The sequence below is a fragment of the Varanus komodoensis genome, unplaced genomic scaffold (genome assembly GCF_004798865.1).
Source record: "Varanus komodoensis strain SLA01 unplaced genomic scaffold, ASM479886v1 scaffold25, whole genome shotgun sequence".
NCBI classification, from domain to species: Eukaryota; Metazoa; Chordata; class Lepidosauria; order Squamata; family Varanidae; genus Varanus; species Varanus komodoensis.
In genome coordinates this window covers 833,418-854,544 of record NW_025335661.1, presented here as the reverse complement: position 1 = coordinate 854,544, position 21,127 = coordinate 833,418, and the positions used below count along the sequence as shown (strand labels likewise).

Sequence of the window (21,127 nt, the reverse complement as noted above, 5' to 3'; positions counted from 1 at the left end):
TCATTATCAATACAACTTCCATAGTACAAAAAAGGTGGTGGGGCATTTACAGTATCAGCAAAATACTATGTTTTTCCAAGCCCAGTGTAAGCGTCTTTAACGTAGCTGTAGCCGACAAAGGCAGACCGAGATCTTCATAGCCAGTTTCCTGTCTGTTGAACAGTGATACTGGATTTTCCCCCCAGCACTGTCTAAGGTAGAACAGAGTCTGTATCAAGCCCATATTCTATAGCAAGATCTAGGCATATGTAATGCAGCAATAAACCAAAAAAATATTCTGTCAAAGTTATTTTGTTTTGCATTTTAGATTAAAATTACAATTTATTTAAAAGCCAGTCTGCTTTATTTAAAATATGTGAAGATTGCTGGAGTTGGCTACAAGAATCCTGTTATTTTAACCCCAAGTTTAACCACAACACAATGGATCTGCCTGCACATCAGAGGTGATTGCTGGTTAGGAACTTTGCTTGGTCCCACATTTCCTTTCTCATAAAGCCTTGCATAGTCTGTATTTCACAAAACCTTTCCACTCTAAAAGCACCATTTGATTTGGCCTTCCCCTCAGTGGAGATTTTACTCTGCAACCTGCACCTTGAAGGGAAATGTCATGATCCTGACAATAGCAGTGCCTGGGGGGGGGGAGGGGGGGAGGTCACAACATTTTGAGGAATAAATTAGAGTGATTCCCCAGTACACAACAACGTGATTTCACAAGAGTATAGGAACACCAGCCTGCAACAGGTGTTATTACCATGTACCCAGTTCAGTTTTGAAAAGGTTTAAAGCCACTCATTTGATCTTTGAGAAATTGAACTACAATTTACTACCGTAAATATTTTAATTATGCATTTATGTTATTAAAAAACATCCTTAAAATGTAAATAAATTCCTACCTCCAGTGTACCTATGGAAACCTAAATGTACAGGAAACGAAGGAAAAAGAAACAAAATAGGCAACAAATGTTTTTTGGTTTCATTATTTTTATATAGCAACCAGGTTCACCAAAACTAGGTATTAACTGCTAACATGGATGTCTCTTGGAACCAATACTGACCACCTCCCACTCTCCATCTGTTTTACAAATAATACATTTCTGTTCCTCTGCAAAGCAGAATAGAGAATGAGTACATCCAACAGTAACAAGCATGAAGGGGGCAACCCTCTGGCTACCTGCCATATGGGGGGAGGCAATGCAGGATTCTTTGGAGTCCAAGAACCAAGGTCCTACAACTTCAGTGCTCCAACCCCAGCAGCCAAGTCCCAATGCTGTCTCCATCAAATCAACTGCCTCTGAGAGCAGAAATGTACTTCAGAAAGAGGCAAAATGGGAGCTGTGTGGGGAGGAGGCTGGAATTGTCTACCTATGCTGATTCCTACTGGCACTCCAGCTTCTTTCCTGCCCAATTCCAGGCATTTTTTCTAAATGACCAAAAATAGTCCTCTAACTCAAATGCACAGGCACTACAGCAGCTGTGATTGCCACCACTGCTCCTTTCTGCAGCCATGGATACACATAAGTGGTTGTGTGCATCTAAGGCAGGGGGATAACAGGATAGGTCCCAGGTCTGTTTAACCGCAAGTTGCTATTCTTCATCAGATTCTTCTTCATCACTCTCCACATCGGATAGTTCACTTTTCATTACCTCCTCCTCTTTCTGCCTCCGCTCTTCTTCACGGGCCAGCAATTTCTTAAAGATCGTATACTCCTCAACTGAAGAGCAGGCTATTGTAGCCACAAAGTCACTTTCAGAGGCTCTGATGATGCCTTTCAGTTTGGGATTGACAACCTGAGTTTGTCCTTTCTTGTCAGGTGTTTGATAGAGTCCCAAGCGCTCCAAGAAAATGAATCTGTTCTTTATCTCAACCAGCGGAGCTTGGAAGTAACCAGCTTTCACAATTTCTTTGTGTTTCACTCCCATCCTGAAATAGGCAAACTGAGAAAGAACAGCTCTAAATACATGGACTATTCAGTGGAACTACTTTTCATAAGTTATTATCACTCTATGCCAAGGACAGTGTTCTGTGCAAATTTAGGCATACTCAGGCCTAAATTTTATCACTGTGGTAAAATATCCTAAATGCAATACTGAATTGTGAACCAAGAATTGTAAGTGCATTATTTGTCTGAATTACACTTCAGAACTTTTTCTTATTGTTCTCACTACTATTATTTTGCCTAACGAAATTAAAGTCAAATCAAGCAGGTCACTAGCTCACACAACACTAGGACTATTGGATTTGGAAACCATTTCCTTCCTAAAGCCAGGAAAATATCTGAAGTATTGAACCAAAAGAGAAACAGCTGTGTAATTGTGGTGGAGGTGTGGTAGCCATTCAAAGAAATGTGTTACTTTGAAAAGCTCTGAATGTTACAAAGTTGTTACAACATACAGGATGCACCAATGGAAGCTTTAGTGGTTTTGGAATATCTGATTGGGAGCAGGTGGGCAGAGGATGTAGCTAAGGATTAGTAAAATCTAAACATCCATACATGTTTCACTTGAAAAAAAGATGGGAAACTACAGTCTCTATTACAATACATGCAAAGGCAGAACTGTTAGTTGATAGAGGAAAGTTCAACAGTACAATCAGCAGAATCCATGTAACAAACTCAAACAACTAGAAAATGTAATGGGAAGGATAAAGCCAAGTTTAGTCTAACTATTCCATATTCTGTCAGCATTTGGAGAAGGGGAAAATATTTTTTAAAAGAAGTACAGTCATGTTCTGCAGAAACAGAAGTTATATAGAACTTCCTGTTAAAACACTCTTTTCTTCTATGCAAGCTCTGAGAGTGCATTTTACTCAAGTACTGGAACCATGAGCTTAGCATTGCCAGCTAATACAGAAGCGTGCAGCATGCTATATGGAAACTAACTATAGTCATATGTATTAGCAAAAAACCATTCTAAAAATGCAGCATACATTACCTGGAATTTGTATTCCACATCGTTTAGCTCCTCCAGCAGGATGTTTGGGCATGTTTGTAGAAGTTTTGATACTTGCTGAACTGTGAAGAGGCATTTTTCTCTGAGGAGATGCTCTACAACTGTAAATCTCTTTTGTGGCAATGTGAAGACATATGGAAAATAAACTGCCACATGGTTCAGACTCACTGTCAAAGAGAACATGCATGTAAGAATGGGGCATGTTTTTCCTCCTACAGAAAAAATCACAGGGCTGAGGTAGTCTGTTCATTGAGAATGATGTCCCTTTCCCTATGGGAAAGTTTGCACCTTATTCAAGAGGTAGTAACTTTCCCAAGATGTTCCTTGTGATGTCTGAGCAGATCTGTTGAGGAATATTATCTATTGCTAATTGGAGCACCTTATAAGAAGGCACCCTGATTTGTCATTTCATGCAGTACACTTTCACAGACTATTTACTTAATGAATTTATACCTTGCCCTTCAATGTAAAACATTTCCAGGGTGGCTAATGTATGTATTGTTCCTTATTTACACACAGACATTTGTGTATTCATGTGTAAAATACACAGAAAGAAACACAGGAATAAAGGGAATACCAAGGAGCAAATAAAAAAGCAGCAAAAGTGTATCCTTTTCCTTATAAACTTGAACTGCTTTGAAAATGCAGCTTGCATGACAAAAGGGACATTCTTCTAACACAAAACAAATTTGGAGCCACAAAAGAGGAAAGACACTGAATTTCCCCCATCCATTCCGACAGAGATTTTACTGGGCAAGTATTTAAAAATCTAATTAGGATGCAGTCCTATTATTTGTGCCCTCAATGCTTGTAAGCCTCCAAATTCAGAAGCCTATTGAGCATCCAATGCAGAACAGGAGGTGCAGCAGTGATGTTCTCTGCCTCCCCACACGGCCATCTTCAGCCATGGAGAAAGAAGCTAGAACACCATCAAGACAGGAACACTCCCCTTTAGCTCATCCTTGGAGAGACAGTTACTGTGGTTCTTTGTTTCCCAGTCATGAAGTAGCAGGAAGGGGAATGAGAGTATGGACTGCCAGCTCTTGACATCAGAACTGGGAATCCAAATTAACATATACCCCACTTCCAGCTGCTGCTGCTGTGCCATAAGAACTGTTTAATTTGTAGAAACAGAGGAAGCACTCACAGAGGGGCAGATATGTAATCTTGCATTTCACCTCAAATGCTGTGGGCCAAATTATCAAAGCAGAATCTAAACTGCTTGCTATATTACATGCACAACTTAATATAGACCCCTTCCTAAATATCAATTTTAATATAATGTATTCCATTAACATCTACCAGAAAATGCTCACAAAATACAAGCAAATGGGTCTCAAAAATATGGTATGGTTCACAAAACACAATTCAGTAGATAGATTCACCCAATTTACATGTAATTTCTGGGTTTTGTAAAACAGAAATTGCCATTACTAAGTGGGAATGCAATCCTAGATTGTTAACAGTGATGTCAAAGCTAGGAAATCTGGGTTATTTAAGGGTTAAACAATGCAAAGTTAACTAACCAATCACCCATGATTTGTTGTTGGTTAACTCTGGATTCTTTAACTGCTAAACAACACAAAATGAGGGTTTAAACATCATAACTGCAGAAATGATGACTGTAAGATGGTAGACCCACTTGGCCATGGCAATCCTTGAATAAAAACCAAACCAAAACAGGAATTGTCATTATGTGATTTCATAGCTCAAAAATAGTGCTACCTTCCTGAAAGCCAAATCTTCTCAGAAGATCTGCACGATCCCTCAGATGTTTTACTGATAGTCTTAGCAGTTCTGGATTCTTCCGTAGTGCCTTCAGCATGCTGTCTGGACTTAAGCCCAAGAGAAGGAGCTCTGAAACTACAGTCAACATGGTTGGAGGTGGCAGTTTGGGTTGCAGGTTGAACAAAAGCATTATCTGATCAGAGCTGAGCCCCATGTCCAAGAATGGTTTTGCTGCCTCCCCTAGCTTTAAGTGGCCCACTCCTGCTTGCTTTTCCTGCTCTACAGGAGGAGTAGTGAAAGTCTCCAGGAGCACTTGAGTACTTTCATTGCTGTCTGTTTTGGTGCTAGAAATGGGCAAGCTTGTTCCGCTTTGTTCAGGAGAATTTGTACTACTCAATCTACGGCCCAGTTGCTGAAGAGAGGATAGAAAGACAACAGGTAATGTTTTCCAAGAAGTTGACTGGATAAAGTGACAGGTGAGCGGTGAAAAACTGGGTCTCCAAAAGACCTACGGCAACAGACAAAAAAACTGTGTTATAAAGAGAAAATCTGACACAGGAACTAGCAGATTAAACAGGTCTGCTGGTCTACAGCCATAAGAAAATTGGTAGAGACTGGTCCTGCAAAAGTAAAACCGCCTTACTCCAAATAGCTATCTTCCTAAAACTGGTAGCATGACACAATTAAAAATACTAAAGACAACCCCAGGCCTAACATATCACTGGTGATGTCATGTATATTGAAGAAGAGGTATCTTACAATAGCTCCTCTTTAAGTGGGTTGAATTACGATAAAAATATGTGAACAACCACCACACTGGTTTCAATATTTCCAATATTATAATTACACAGAAAGGAAAATATATCAAGGACTTCAGAGAACAACTGTAAGCTTTTACAACAAATTATTCATAAAGGAATCTGATAAAAAGGATTATTAGTTTGAATATATAATACATTATTGACTAAAGAAGATTTAAAGGGAAGCTATTTTAGGAATACATAGAAAAGACTGAAAATGGGGTATCACATCAAAAACTAGGGTAATTTTATTTAAAAATTTTCATAAAAGTTTTATCATAAATATTAGAGAGAACTACTGTAAGATTACACAGAGTATTACATACAGTACTTTACTTCTAAATGGTGATTAAAGATTTATAGACAACAGAATAATGTTGGTGTTGTCAATTTTTACCATACAAAGTGGAGCTATCCTAGGTTTGTCCTAATGCTGAGAGACAAACAGTAAACATAATGAAATTAGGTTATAAGATATCATTAGACCAAATGATTGCGATACACAAAAGAAGTAGAATTATGTGAATATCAGGTGTGAGCTTATAATTTATAGCAGCCAAAATATTAAGCATCACCAATGGGGAAAAAATGAGATACCCACTGTTAGATGCTGGTTAGTTGGTACACAAAAGAATGGTAAATTAACCAGAATACATATATAAAAGAATTAGGAAGTAGTGAGGGGACTTCCCTCCCAATAACTAGAAATATTTTCCAAGATTTTGACTCAGAAATACCATTGGCTAACGGTAACTATAAGAAATTGTAAATTATAGAGAGTAGGTGTATGGTTAAAATAAGATTATATTTATGTATTGAAAAGTTCTAGCATTTACCGTATATACTTTTAAAACATTATTTAGAATAACATACATTATCAATTGAAATATTTACCAATCTTGTAAAACGTTACTAATCAGATTTACTCAAATGGATTTTTGTTTGTTCTCTCACACACACAAGCAACATGAAGAACCACAACTGAAAAGTCTTGATTTCATTTTCACTTTTAACACAGAATAAAAATGCAGTTTTGCCATCACTCAGACATTAAGTAGTAATACTTAGGATACTGAGAACACATTTTATATAAATTTCTTGTTGCTGTTAGAACACACAAGATTTCCCTTTTGCGGTGTTCAGACAATGTACTTTCATCGTTTCTCAAAGCACAGCGGTACACTGGGCTTCTAAAAAGAGCAAACAACCTATGTCTGCTAGGAAACCCCACCAAAGTACAAGCTTCGAAGCATTTCTCGTCATCCCATGAAGCACAATACTGAACTACCATATAAAATTACTACAAGCATTCTGAACACGTAAAAGCAACGTGCACGCTAACACAGGGATGGGACGTGGACGGAAGGTGAAAAGGGCCCAAGGTCACGGACTCCGATTAGGGTTGCATGCAGCTGCTTCTGCGGGGCCAGCAAGGAGTAAAGCTGCAAGCGTAGGAAAGCAGAGCCGTGCCCGCCCACCAAAACAACGGGGCATAACAGAGGCTCACAGAACATAGCTCTTGGGTTCGGCCTCGCAGTTCACCCTGCTGCCCCCTATTCGCGCGCCATGAAAACAATTCGCTAGCCCACCCAGTCTACTTTTTCAGCGAGACGCGCAACCCACCTGCCTGCAAAGATATCCCATCTTCACCCTCGCGCCCCGTGCACTTCCTCCCCGCCGTGAGATAAAGGGACGGAAAAGGAAGGTGTTCGCGCACGTACTCTCCTCCTCAGAAACGGAAGCGGAAAGAAACGTTCCGCCGTGTGCCAAAGGGACCCGACTAATCTGCGTTTAGGAGTATGAACGTCCCGTTGGATGAAGGCTTCAAGTGCCAGGTGGGAAAGATTGTGGTAGAAGCTAACTGACTTTATAAAACGTTTGATTGCGTTCCTCCACATTTCTTCACTGATACTTTAAAAGGGTACCCTCACAAGGCTTTGTGTGCTCGTGTATTATAGTGGTATTTTTACAAGTATTCCAAATTCAAAATGTGCATTATTACACGCGTAACAGTGGGATTTGAACTTGGCCCTATTTCTTTTTTTAATATCCTTCATGTACGACAATGGAACCTATTGCCTAGGGAGATTATGGGCTCTCTTGTGCTAGAAGCATTCAAGATGCAACTGGATAGACATCTGAGTGGGATGGTATACCTTGGTGTCCTGTACTAACAGGGAGTCGGACCTGATTGCCTTCTTGACCATTCCAACTCTACTATGATAAGCCAATCTTGCCACCCAACTGTATAAGGAAATAGGAATAAAGGCTTCTACACTTGGGCAATATAATTAAGATCAGAGCTAAGATTTTCCATCTGCAGCTACCACCTCTGGTGCATGTGAATTGGCCCTGGACGCTTGCATATTAGACACTGGCTTTGGAGTATCAGCTCTTAGCTTAGCATTTGGCTTAAACAGAGCCAGTTTAAAAATCAGTGGCACTATGATTTAGTTGGCACATCCCAGCATCAAAAACTAATCCCAGTTAGCTAGGAAATTCTGAGGAGTAAATAAGGGCAAAATCCCATAGTCAGAAGCCCTGCAACTCTCAACACTCCCCATGACTGGCAAACACATGAACATGCATTGGATTGCATCTTAGAAGTACCAGCAAAACACAGCTGAGGTTTTTATTGTGCAATCTACTGGGACAGAGTAACCATATGTCAACTTCCATTTGTAGACCATGTTTCTCATTGCTTTCTCTTTTTTCTTAAGGGCAAATTAAAACATAGGTTTCCACAACTACAGCATATACAACTGGAGCCCATATGAAAAATAAAATAGTTATTATTGTCACTCTCTCAGCCTAGCCTGCATTAATGTCACTGTGAGGATAAAATGGTAATATAGTTGAAGAACCACAGGCTGCCCCGAAATACTTAAGATGAAATTAGAGTGCAATAAATCAAGCATTGACCTGGATTAAACTTACTATGAATTAAAAAATGAGCCATATTTTAAAAACACTGGGCATAGAAAGGCAAATTCTGTACTTGCCAATGAATTGTCGTTCTCAAGAAAAGGAGAGCTTGTGCTACAATATGCTTCTTCTCCAGGATACAGAATGCAATCTACTGATCTTATTTCTGGAAGCAAAAGGGCTGCTTTGCTTGGCCCCCAAATAACTTCCTGCTGGCAGACTTAGGCAGGGATGCTATTTGCAAAAAAAAAACCCAACAATGATTCTCTCCCACCATTTCTGCTTTTGAAGAGAGGGAGCACAGAGTAGAGAGATCTCTTTTCAGCTGCTTCTTTCTGGCACTCAGAGTAGCCTTGTGTAAAGGAAGAGAGAAGACTTTCACAGCACCATCTCTAAGCTTGAAGGGAACCAATATGGTACATATACTAATATAGAGGAAACAACTTTTCAAAAACAAATTGTAGCAGATAAAATCCATCAAGCAAAATACATCATTTTAAAGTACTTGCTTATTAAATTCAAAACAAAGCCCGAGTCATTACTTTCCTGCCATTTTTCCCTTTCTGGTCACATATTCCTGGAAATCTCCTATATGTGAACTACGTGCAATGCTTTTGCTTTGCAACCTTCTTTTTGTTTATGAGTTTTACTGGGTGGCTTGGCTTGCCAAGCCTATTCTTCATTGATTTATATCCCACTTTTTTTTTTTTAAGAACTCAAAGCAACCCCTTGAGGAAGGATAGACTGAGAGACCGTGACCAGCCCCAGCTGGCTCCATGGGCTAGTGGGGACTAGAAGCCAGATCGTCTGAGTCCCAGTCCTGCTTTCTTAACCACTATACCACATACATTGTCTTCCAGTGTGGTGATGATCAAATGAAGGTGCAGGAAGAAAAGAGCCCCATATGCCACCTTGAGCTCCTTGGAGAAAAGATGAGGTAAAATACCATACAGCGTTGGTCTTTTCTGGTTTGAGAAGGAAAACAGAGTATAACAAAAGTATGAAAAGCAAAGTGTGTAGCGTCACAAAAAAAGCCTAAGGCTGGACCACTGCTATCAGTAGCAAAAAACTGTAGCATGCACATTAAAACCCTGCTATTTCTTCGGTTCGCTTTGGCAGACAAAATGATGCAGCACAATTAAGATGGAAACCACAGCTTTCAACAATATACTTTTTATTCTAAAAAGTTCTCCTGTTTTAAAATATAGCCTACATTAAAAAAAAAAAAAATCAGGATGCAGGACTTAGTTTAAAGGTACTGAACAAGCACATTTTGCTCCATTGAAGCAACATCCAGTAAGGTTTTCTTGCATTTTTTCATGTGTAACTTGCTATGATTTCCTGAAACATTTCTTTTTGGAGTTATAGTTAATGTAGGACCATTAGTAGACAATGTATCCAATAAACACTGCCCCTAAATAACAAATACTAATGGACAAGAGCTAAGTACACAACCTTTAACATACAGAACTTACAAATCAGATTGCTTTTTGGGTAGGTACCAAATGTCCTCCCTGTGTTACGTATACACACTGGGCAAATATGACTAATTCATGCATTTTATTCTCTGCTGTATAAATTGCCTGAGAGATTCTTTCAAGATGAAGGAAAAGACTACTTAGGGCACAATCCTATCAAGATTATCAAATGCAGAGGATGTGCAGCAGAAGCTATTTTCACACACACGTACATTCCTCCTTTTCTACATTTTCACTAGACCTTGTGTCTTAGCTGGCCCAGTCTCCTCCCCTTGAAATAGTTCTTTCTGCATCAACTGCAAGGGGGTTGGTTGGGCAAGGGATCACAGCTCTGATTCTGAACTCCATAGTCATGGTGCTGTCTCTAACCTTAGTGCTGAGAATTCAAACTATTCTATGGGCCCCAAACAATTTCTAGGGCCACAGGATTATTCCTTTGTCCTTGGAGTACAGCCAATAAAGGAAAGGTATTATAGAGAAGCAAATACACTGGGGTCCAAAACAATCAAAAACAGTTAAGGCCTATTCTGTAAATAATATTTTGCAGATAGCTATATTAGTATTTTCTGAGTGCCAAATATATGAATTCTTTTCAGAGTGTTTATCTGTCAGGTCATCCAAAACTACCAGTCAGTAGTGAAAAATGATTGTGCACTGAACTAATCTGCAAAAAATAATGTACTTTTCTAAAAACAGTTGAAAATTGAATTACAAAATAGCTTAAGCATATAGAAATGGCTATTATCAATATTAATATTTCACTGATCTTCCACAGCATCTACATAAATATGTGCATTTCAAAAGTTGGAAAGATGTGCCAGACCAACTGAATATGAACTTTTAAATGACTGCTTCTTTTAGCTGAATCATCAGACATACAGTCATAGTCATAAATGTCTGGTTTGGGTTCTTAGCTGGAAAGGACCTTCAGTTTGAAGTGCAGTCACTGAATAAAACTAACTGTAATAGAAAAAAAGTGTCTTTTCCTCTGGATAAGTAAAATGTAATCTTCAATATGTGGACTTCTGAGAAGCAGGGTCATATGTGGAAGGTGTTAGGTTAAAAGTGATTATTCCTTGGCTATGAATGAATACAAATTGTCCTCAAATGGTAGGATAAGCAGCTGCAACAGGACAAATTTACAGCCACCAGAAATCTTCCCCAAAGGCAGCTCTAAACAGTTGTCAGTTTCACCAACACATAATTTACTTACCTTAAAAAAAATTAAAAACTACAGTAAGTGCCAAAAAGAAGCCCTGAACTTCCAATGAAGAAAGATACGAAAGGACACTGCTTCTGGCCTCCATCCCCAAAAGGTCCAACACTGCCTAAACCATGAAGCAACTGCATCCATAAGACTAACCAGAATGACCAGAAATTGAAAGATCAGTACTATCAATTCAGCAGTCTAAGCTATTTTGACAACAAAAACTTATGTTGCCTAAGTACATCCAAGTTAGCTGTAACAGCCAGCTCAGATGATCTTTGCAACTGTGTACGGTAAGGAAGTGGGACTGTGGTTATCCGAGCTGTCCATTGTGTTTCCTATGTAGTCTCCAGGCTTCTATATCATCATGTGTGCTATGTGCATAGTGTATGCACCTAAAAAAAAATCAGTATGTAGGTTTGAATCCTATGGTTGATTCCTACATTTTAAGCAGCATATCCACCTGCAGTTTGAGCTTTTATGCTTTGGGGGTGTTGTACATAGACACTGAAAATCAGGATTTCCACATGTAGAACTCCAGGAAGCATGTAGATGTGACAGCTGCTTCCAGAGGGCAGAATGAACAGCACAATTCCACTACTGCACGCCACAATAGCCAGAAAGTATGTCAGAATTCATGTCATTGCAGCATTTTTTTAGCACCAAAGAAAAAGCAAAATGTTAAGAATACATATCTCACTAGTCCTGAACACAGAGAGATGTTGATGGCTCTTGATCTGCAGAAGCAGTTCCTACTGGCTGAGAATTAGCCAGCTCATGATAAATGGAGTCATCATGAAAGCTCTGTTCACTTTCCAGGCTTGGAACAGCCCAGATGTCACCACGACTACAACTAGTGGAATGCATTTTGAAGTGGTTGCTTTCTGAGTAAAAAAGAGAAAGAAAATTAATAATCATGGAGACATAAATATTGTTCAGCTGCCATTATCTCTGATTGATGCTGAAATTCTATAATAACACATGAGTGCTGCAGCATTCACATCCTGCTTGTGGACTTCCCACAGGAATATGGCTGGCAACTGTGAGAACAGAATGCTAGATGGGATAGGCCTCTGATCTGATCCAGAATGGCTCCTTATGCTCTTATATTAGAAGGAACGAGCCTGCTGAACACAGCTGGATTTACCTTGACATGATCAAGCTGTACTGGACAGCACCCACAGAGATCAATTTCAAATCAACAAACTATCCCACCCCAGTGTCCAATATCCTTGAGAAAACTACATTGAATGGGAAATCATTCATTTTATACTGTTTTAGTTTGTGCTCATTTAGAAACTATGTTTCAGAACCCTTCCCACCTACCTGTCTTAGCAAATACTTTCTCCCATGAGTAGTTAGCTAGATTCACAGCTTGCAGCACCCAAGGGTCCTTCACGACTTTTTCTAGAGTTGCACGGTTCTCTGGAAAAGGCTGCAAGAGCTCAGAAAGAAGATCCATCAGGTCTGAGGGAAGCAAGAATAATAATATCAGTAGCTTTCAGACTGGCATTCAGTCTGTCAATTGTTCTAGTTACATTAGGCACTAGTGCAAATTCATCAACTTGAATGATTTTAAATACAGTATCCACTCATCACATGTCAAAAATTTTCACACACACACAGCTTCTTGAGTAATTATTTTATTCCCTCAAGAAAGCCTCCACTTAGCTACAAAAATGAAGCAGAGTCAAGCTTAAGCACCACCTGCTTAGATGGTCCCAAAGGATTCATATAATTGTAATAGCCAGTTGGCTGTCTGCTTAAAAAGCAAATCCCTCATAGATCTTTGGAAATAGGATTGTTCTGCTTTGTTTTGAAGCAACACAATTCATTACTTGATCCACAAGTCACACAAAAATGATGTACAAACTGGAAAGCGCAATCCAGAGGCAATACAGTAAATACCACTTCTGTGCCTGTGAGTGGTATGACTGTTACATGCATGTACTTGTAAAAACAAAAACCCAATTACTGCTTTTCCTAGGGAAAGACAGCTTTTCCCTAACCTTTTGAAGAAATCTGGCAGGCAAGCACCTACTTCTGAAGTGCATTACTCCCCAAGATTATTTGGCCTAACACACTTGCAAAGGGGCAAAAGAAGGAACTGTTTGCTATGTCGCCTCTGACAAGACCAGTAAAAGCAGGTTGCTTACCTGTAACTGATGTTCTTCGAGTGGCCATCTGTGCAGTCACACATATGGGTGCTGCGCCTGCGCAGTGCCTTTGGCCGGAAGATTGCCAGCTAATGGTTTTTGGCGGGAAGCTCCACTCCCCCTCCCCCCGTGGCCTATAAAGAGCGGAGCGTCCGCCATTTTGTTCAGTCTTTGCGACCGAACGTGTGCCCCCTTGTGGAAAAATTTGTAATTCGAGATAGGGAAATAGAGGGTCGGTACCATGAAAAAAGGGAACCTTCGGTACCGATAGATGTATCCACTCACCGACACCGAGCGGAGCCGGCAGGTGGGTTGTGTGACTGCACAGATGGCCACTCAAAGAACATCAGTTACAGGTAAGCAACCTGCTTTTCTTCGTCGTGGCCTCCGTGCATCACACATATGGGTAGATTAACAAGCTTACCATAAAGGAGGAGGGAAGGTGTCCTCAGTGAAGAACAGACGAAAGAACGGCTCTGCCAAAGGAGCAATCCCGTCGAGCCCAAACATCAAGACGGTAATGTCTGGCGAAGGTGCAGGGGTTCACCCAAGTGGCAGCTTGGCATACATCATCAAGCGAGACCCCAGATGCAAAGGCGGACGAGGTTGCAACGGCCCTAGTGGAATGGCCTCGAGGGACTGAAGGCAAATCTATCTTAGCTAGTTGATAAGATGATAGTGTGGACTATCCATTTGGACAGTCTCTGTGGCGTGACTGGATCGCCCTGATCTCTACTTAATGAACAGTTTATTTGAACGTCAAATAGACTCAGTCCTCAATCTGTAAAAGGCTAAGCAATGCCAAACATCAAGTGAATGCAAAGATCTCTCTAGTGGAGTTGACGGTGACGGGAAAAAGGCAGGTAACACAGTATCTTGCCCCATATGAAAAGGCGTAGTCACTTTAGGCAGAAAAGACGGGTCAAGGCATAAAACGACCTTCTCCCTGTGTAAGTTCAAATAAGGAGGGTCTATGCAGAGAGCGCAAAGTTCACTGGCCCTTCGGGCTGAAGTGACCGCCACGAGAAATGCTGTCTTCCATGAAACCAGGCGCAGATCCACTGCTGCCAATGGTTCAAAGGGGGGCTTTCGTAAGGGCTTGTAGAACAACAGAAAGACTCCAGGTAGGCATTACTGGTCTGATTAATGGGTTAAGCTTATATAGTCCCTTAAGAAATCTCTTTACGATAGGTTGAGAAAAGAGAGGTGATCCATCGACTAAGCCACGATAGTGGGCTATTGCTGCCGTATATACTTTAATAGACGACGGCTTTAATCCAGAATGGTGCAGTTCCAATAGGAACTGAAGGATTTGATGTATAGATGACATGAATGGAGAGAACGAACGAGACTCGGCAAAGTTGAAAAAATGTTTCCATTTAGCCGCGTATGATTTCCTTGTGAACGGCTTTAAGGCAGAATCAATGATATGTTGGATATCAGGGTGAAAAGCTGTCAAATTCGACAGGTCATGTCTTGAATCCGATGGTACAGAATGAACAGAGGAAGAGGAAGCACCAGAGTGATTGGATTCGACAACTGGATTCGATTCAATTGAAGTTGTCGTTGGTACCAGGGGGACAATGGTAGTCATCGGATTCGCCACGCTGTTAGATTCAATGAGAGCAAGTCCGGGTGGCGAAGCATACCATCCTGTTGGGTTATAAGGTATGGAAACGATGGTAGATGAAGATATTCCCCGTGAGAGATGTCGAATAGTGTCACAAACCAAGCTTGGTGTGGCCACCAAGGGGCAACTAGTATCCCCGATGCTTGGTCATGCACTATTTTCGCTATGACCCGCATCATAAGAGGGATCGGGGGGAAGGCATAAAAGATCATGTTGTTCCATGGGATCATGAAAGCGTCCCCTAAGGATGCGTCTCCGATTCCCGCTCTCGAGCAGTAAGCATTGCACACCCTGTTCTGTTGGGTGGCGAATAAGTCCACGTCGGGAAACCCCCAGCTGGAAAAGATGGTCGCTAGCTCCCATTCGTGAGAGGTGAACATGTGCCTGCTGAGAAGATCTGCCTGCACATTGTCCACACCAGTGAGGTGACCAGCCATTAGCGTGATGTCTCTCGGAATGCACCAGTCCCAAATTTTCATGGAAAGTCTGGCCAGAGTCGGTGACTTCGTTCCCCCCTGCTTGTTCAGATAGAAGACGGTAGCTACATTGTCCAAGGTTATCTGAACGACCCGATGTTGAAGAATGTCCTTGAAAGAGCACAGGGGTCTGAGTACTGCCAATAGCTCGAGGAAGTTGATATGATTCATGGATTCTCGATGATTCCACGTGCCTTGGGTATACAGGGTGGAGCATATCGCTTCCCATCCCAGAAGAGATGCGTTGGTACCGAGGGTTATCGAAGGAGGCCATGCTCTGAAGGGCACTCCAACAGTCAGATTGGCTGGTACCGACCACCAAAGTAGAGAATGGAGTACGGAAGATGGGATTCGAATCAATTTCGACGGTGGGTCTCTCTGAGGATGGTACACCTTGTTGAAGAGAAGTTGTAGAGGACAGAGCCAAAGCCTGGCGTGCGGAACTACAGCAACCAAGGAAGCCATATGGCCCAGGATCCTCTGGATGGACTTCGCCAGGACCGTCCCATCTCATCGCATTCGATGGATGTGGCGAGCAAGAGTCTGTTGTCTGTCCCGAGGAAGGAAGGCTTTCTCCAGCGTCGAATCCAAGCCCTGGGAGGACTCCACTATGACCAAGTTCGGCTTGGGGTGGTGGAGGAGTAAGGGGATGTCCTCCTCCCGAACCCAGTACATAGATTCGTACCTCCTGGATGTAGGCTGAGGGTGGGAGGGCAAGTCCCAGGGCTGCGTCATCACTTGCCGAAGGGTGGTTATGAGTGGCAGGATGATCAATGTCGACTGCTCTCCGCGGACATCGTAGAACTTGTCCGTTGTCGGTTCCGGACGCTGGACAGCGTCGATGTCGAGGGACTGGACAAGTCTGGACATCGTCTGGACATCAGCTCCGCGAAGGAGACGTGAGATTCGTCCGGTGACGCAGGACCCTGGGATGTCACGGCGATGTCTGGGGAGGCTGAATCGCCCTCTGAATCATCAGAATCGGCACCATAGTATGGTGGAGCCAATGACGAAGCTCCGCTGGAGAAAAAGAGCGGCTGCTACCATCCCTAGGGGATCGTGGAGATACACGTCTCGGGTCCGAGAGATGTAGTCGGTCGCGAGATGGTGGAGAGGACCGACCCATAGGAGCGGGGTAATATCCTACAGAGAGTGGATCACCCCAGGTATGATAGTAGGGGCGACGCCATCCCTCCGAACGTTGCTCCATGGAGCGGCTCCTCCGGCTCCCAGGTGGGGACATCCCTGCATCTGCCTCCACAGTGGCCGCAGGCATGGGTGTAGGCGACCGAGCCCTAAGGGGAGAGTCCTGAATTTCTCCATCAGAAATCAAGCCCCTTTGCAGAGTTGGAAGGGGCGCAGATGGGAGGTTGGCCATGCGGCGCGGGGACCCTTGAGGGGTAACCCACACAGGCTCCTGAAGAACCGGGTCGGGTGGAGTCGGTACCGTGAGCGCTACAGGTACTGAGGGTGCCGTCGAATCCGAATCCCGGTGACGAGGACGATCCAAGTCCCTCGGTTTTTTGGAAGGCTTGGAGACTTTCTCCTTCCTGGCCTTCTTATGGCCTGCCGACTTCTCGGGTTCAGCATGCTTCCACTTCTCATGCTTCTTTTTGGGGGAAGCAGAGGTAGCCACCATAGCAGACGCGCCTTTGTCCGAAGGGCGTGAAGGTGGGGCTACTGAAGCGGAGCCAGGCTTTGGAGCAGAAAGCAACAGGTCGGACTGCATGAGAGCCCGATCCCAAAGGAGCCTCCGGAAGCGGTTTTCGCGATTCTTCCTGGCCTGCTTGGAGAAGGCCAGGCAGTGAGCACATTTATCGGTCCTATGCCCCTCGCCGAAACAGAGGAGGCATAGGTCATGCGGGTCAGTTGGTGACATTTTTGACCCGCACTCCGCGCATTTGTGGAAAGCCGCTCGCTGCACCATCGCAGAAAAGGAAAAAGAGTGCAGAAGGTAAGCATATATTTTTGGGGGGGTTTTTTTAGATAGATCGAAAGAAGGTAGAGTGATAGAGAAAAAACTACAGGAACTATACGAAGCAGAGATATTTAACTAACAGGAATAAGGAGAAAAAACCGGAACTATAGAACTGGAACAATCGAGAAGAAAAGGCTAACGAGTAATGGTCAGAGCGAAAGTCGAAAGTGGCACGAGGCACAGTGAACGGCGGTTGCAAAGACTGAACAAAATGGCGGACGCTCCGCTCTTTATAGGCCACGGGGGGAGGGGGAGCCGAGCTTCCCACCAAAAACCATTAGCTGGCAATCTTCCAGCCAAAGGCACTGTGCAGGCGCAGCACCCATATGTGTGATGCACAGAGGCCACGACAAAGAACATAATGGTTACTGGTCACAAGCTATCATGCCTCTTTATATCTCCAGGCTTATCAGAGGCCTGAAATGAATGTGAAAGGGGACTGAACATTTTACTTCAGCATTATCTCAATGGTCTCACCCAGAAAAATTAGCCCTTGGCCTGTTTCCTTTCCATCTGTAACTTCTTAACAAAATACCCACCAGCTGACACACTGTATGGGGGCCTTAATACAGCATCCATAGTTTCTTCCAGTTCACAAAAAGGATTTTCTCCAAAGACGATTGTATAAAGTGTTACACCAAGTGACCACATCTCCAGCTCTGGTCCTAGATATCTACAGAGGAAAACACAGTTCAAGACAACAATGCTCTCCAAAAATTCAACCAAAAGGAAAATGCGAGCAAAAAAACCTCCACATATAACTGTTTAAGAATAGGATTTGGATGAAAAATGAACCAAACACAATTTCTTCTTCATACCTCCCAAAACATTTGTCCTCTACTCCCATCACCCAGCATCTAGTTTCTGGAGATCTTGTTGAAAAAATGGCACAGGTGTGTCTATCACTGGTCAAGCAGAACTCTCCACCCTGCCCACCCAAAAAGAGTTTGGAGAAAGAGTGTTCTAGATCAAAATAATTTCTGAGTTCAATGATAACCAACAGAATATAAAAGCCTAAATCAACTGGGAGGAATCATCTCCTATCCTGACTATTTTTTGACTATTGCATCTTGGCTTATTAAACATGCAAGTATTTTGCTTTTCTCTTTGCAGAAACAAGCAAATAAACCAGAAGTTACTAATCAACCATAGTATGTGAACCAGGAAATTATACTGAACAGCTTTAGAACAAGCAAGGATATTATATCATTGTCAAACCATGGCTTATATCTTGATTTGTTCCTAAGTTATTAACCACAGTCTGAACTGGGATACTCTGGTTAGTGGAAGTCTTCATAGTTTGTCACAACCAAAAGGCTCACTTATTCTTATTTTGGCTTATTAATTCAGGAATGAACTCTAAACGCATACATACGGATTGCCTGAGAGAACTTCTGGTGAGCAGTACTCAATTGTCCCACAGAAAGTATAGAACAGCTTGCCAGGTTCTAGGTAAGCAGCTGAACCAAAGTCTATCAGCTTAATAGTGAAATCTTCAGCTATTATGATGTTCTCATCCTTGATATCTCTGTGTAAAATATTCCTACAGCGTAGATAGCCCACAGCAGATACCAGCTGGCCAAAGATGAGACAGAAACAGAAATCAGAACTGACTCTATTACAAATAATTTAAATTACAATGCCTAGAAAATTTATACCAGTGTTTTCCTTTGAAAACTAGTTGTGTTCATTAAAAAGTTACAAACTTTATTTATTAGCATGCCCCATGTTTCCCTGACTACCCTGCCTGTAAAATATTTTCCTGACTGATCCTCATACAGATCGTTCTTTCCCTGCCCCTGCAAACAGCAACAAGTGATTTGTATCCGGATCACTGATAGGAAGCTTCTTGTGCAACCCAAGTCAGTATCACATGTTGCTGTCAGGGCTAAAAAGACTTTGCAGCCCAGAGCTAGTACTGAACCTGGCATTCATTCTAAATAGTTTCCCACTAATACATGTGAAAATTATTGCAGTTATTTGAAAGTTACTGGGGCTGACTCAATGGAAATCTAGGCAGCTGCAATGCAAAGGAAAGCAAAACAGGGGATGTTTCACTGATTGCCACTGAGGTCCTCCCTTTTTCTTCCCCAGATTACAATGTGTTGCTGATAAATGCATCATGGATATAGCCCAAAAGAGATGTGTATATGTTGACACAATTTGTAATTGCATGACTTTTTTTCAAATAAATAAGCAGTCACAGGAGTCCCAGTTGGGGGGTGGGAAGGGCTTTAACCATCTGAAACACAACAGGCTAAATTCAACCATACTTCCCCATGGCCATTTGCATCAGGAAAGTTTTTCCCATTACCTTATCAGCTAATAACCTGTAGATCCATTTAAAATAAATAAATAAAAATCGTACCTGTCTGAATATGTAGCTTGCTAAAGGCTCATCCAAATCAGGCTGGTTATCAATGAATGTAAAGAGATCCAGACCTGTTCCATGCTTCTCCATGACTAGCTGGAAGAACTGCTGGTTCTCAAATACATCTAGCACCTAGTGACAAAGGATGCCATATGATTACTTCAAAGTAACTTTATCTCACTGCGTTCCCCTTAAGGAAAAAAATGACTCAGCTACATTATAACACAATTAAATTCAGAAATTTCAGTTTAGGAGAACCTAAATGGAGATTTATTATCACATATATATATTATAGCTATCACATAATACCTTAATTGAGAACTAACAAGAAATTTCATTCCATTCCTTTTCATTACATTTCTATACCACCCAATAGCCAAAGTTCTCTGGTCAATTCATAACATGATAAACGTAACATAAACCTTTGATCATTCAAAAATGTTTGAAAATATGGGGGAGGGGGTGAAAATACATTAAAACCAACTAACAATGAAGCCTAACATATGCCTTTAAATGCCAGTAGAATAAAGTCTTAACCCAGACCCCCAATTCATATGGTGGCAAACCATGGGTTTATGGGTTAAACAGCCCAGAAATAGTCCAGTAACAAATTTGGATTTGGACTGCACATTCATACCTTATGCATGTGTTCTCTGTAGGTTTGATGCAGATTAGAAATGAACCTGGAAGCAGCTCCTCTGAGCAGACCTATACTGGCATATTTCCAGGTTTATAAGTAAACAAAGTATATTCAGATAAACTATACACAAAGGAGAAAGGGTTGGCAAAGCCTTCTTAAAGTTAACAAAGCTTATATATGATTTCTGCTTACCAATGTGCAATACAGATATGGTAATACTCAAGAAACTACATTCAACTTCTCTGGATCAGAGAAGTCCAGGTCTAATCAAAAGATCCGCTGCTGATCTCTCTCTTAGTCTGGGACAAGCTGTCCCAAAACTTCCACTTTGGTGCATTTCATTCATCATTGTAGTTGCTGCAGACCATCAAGCCATCTGCTACTTGATTTTTATATTCTTAAAAAATGGAAGCTGTTTGTTTCATCAAGTTGTTTATGAACCCAAAGTGGCTCACAAACAGCATAAAATCCCACAAACTGTATGCTAAGCCACAATCTGACACTATGACATACAAACCAAGACTAACTGGCACTAGATATTCCCCCCGGGGAGAGCACTCTACAATCAGGGGACCACTACCAAAAAAGCCCTTTTCCTTGTTGTCATCCTCTGAGCCTCTCTGGGGGGAAGCTCTAAGAAGAGAGCTTTAGATGTTGATCACAGTGTTCAGGTAGGATCATACCATGAGAGGCAGTCTACACCAGGTACTGTGATTCTGAGCCATGTAAGGGTCAAACTCAAGACATCGAGTTGGGATTAAAAATATATAGGCAGTCAGTACAATCAGC

At 41.9% G+C, this 21,127-nt stretch overlaps 2 protein-coding genes and 1 long non-coding RNA gene across 4 annotated transcripts in view; 1 reads left to right on the top strand and 2 right to left on the bottom strand.

The window, feature by feature from the left end:
• Positions 1 to 875: 875 nt before the first annotated feature.
• MTERF4 (mitochondrial transcription termination factor 4) lies at positions 876 to 7,217 on the bottom strand. Its single transcript, XM_044432874.1, has 4 exons — positions 7,101 to 7,217; positions 4,675 to 5,185; positions 2,932 to 3,116; positions 876 to 1,935 (listed from the first exon to the last, which is right to left on the bottom strand). The coding sequence occupies exons 1-4, from the start codon at positions 7,119 to 7,121 to the stop codon at positions 1,585 to 1,587; spliced, it is 1,068 nt and encodes a 355-aa protein (XP_044288809.1). The 5' UTR covers positions 7,122 to 7,217; the 3' UTR covers positions 876 to 1,584.
• Positions 7,218 to 7,266: 49 nt separating this feature from the next.
• LOC123024750 overlaps positions 7,267 to 21,127 on the top strand; it is a 33,688-nt gene continuing 19,827 nt past the window's right edge. Inside the window, exons 1-2 of the long non-coding RNA XR_006414983.1 lie at positions 7,267 to 7,312; positions 9,263 to 9,339. This is a non-coding gene — a long non-coding RNA (uncharacterized LOC123024750). The remainder of the gene's footprint in view (positions 7,313 to 9,262; positions 9,340 to 21,127) is intronic.
• PASK (PAS domain containing serine/threonine kinase) overlaps positions 9,207 to 21,127 on the bottom strand; it is a 45,472-nt gene continuing 33,551 nt past the window's right edge. For both annotated transcript variants that reach the window (XM_044432871.1, XM_044432872.1), the window contains exons 15-19: positions 19,696 to 19,830; positions 18,703 to 18,902; positions 17,867 to 18,000; positions 12,414 to 12,554; positions 9,207 to 11,971 (exon numbers count right to left, since the gene is read on the bottom strand). In XM_044432871.1, the coding sequence (XP_044288806.1) occupies positions 11,787 to 11,971; positions 12,414 to 12,554; positions 17,867 to 18,000; positions 18,703 to 18,902; positions 19,696 to 19,830 (795 nt within the window). In that variant the 3' untranslated portion in view covers positions 9,207 to 11,786. The remainder of the gene's footprint in view (positions 11,972 to 12,413; positions 12,555 to 17,866; positions 18,001 to 18,702; positions 18,903 to 19,695; positions 19,831 to 21,127) is intronic.

Bases quoted from the DNA above. Each gene is read 5' to 3' on its own strand.
- MTERF4 (XM_044432874.1), bottom strand. From the start codon at position 7,121: ATGGGATATCTTTGCAGGCAG. The intron at 5,186-7,100 runs GTGGGTTGCGCG...CTGTTGCCGTAG, and splicing joins TGGGATATCTTTGCAGGCAG to GTCTTTTGGAGACCCAGTTT. The intron at 3,117-4,674 runs GTAGCACTATTT...TCTCTTTGACAG, and splicing joins AAGATTTGGCTTTCAGGAAG to TGAGTCTGAACCATGTGGCA.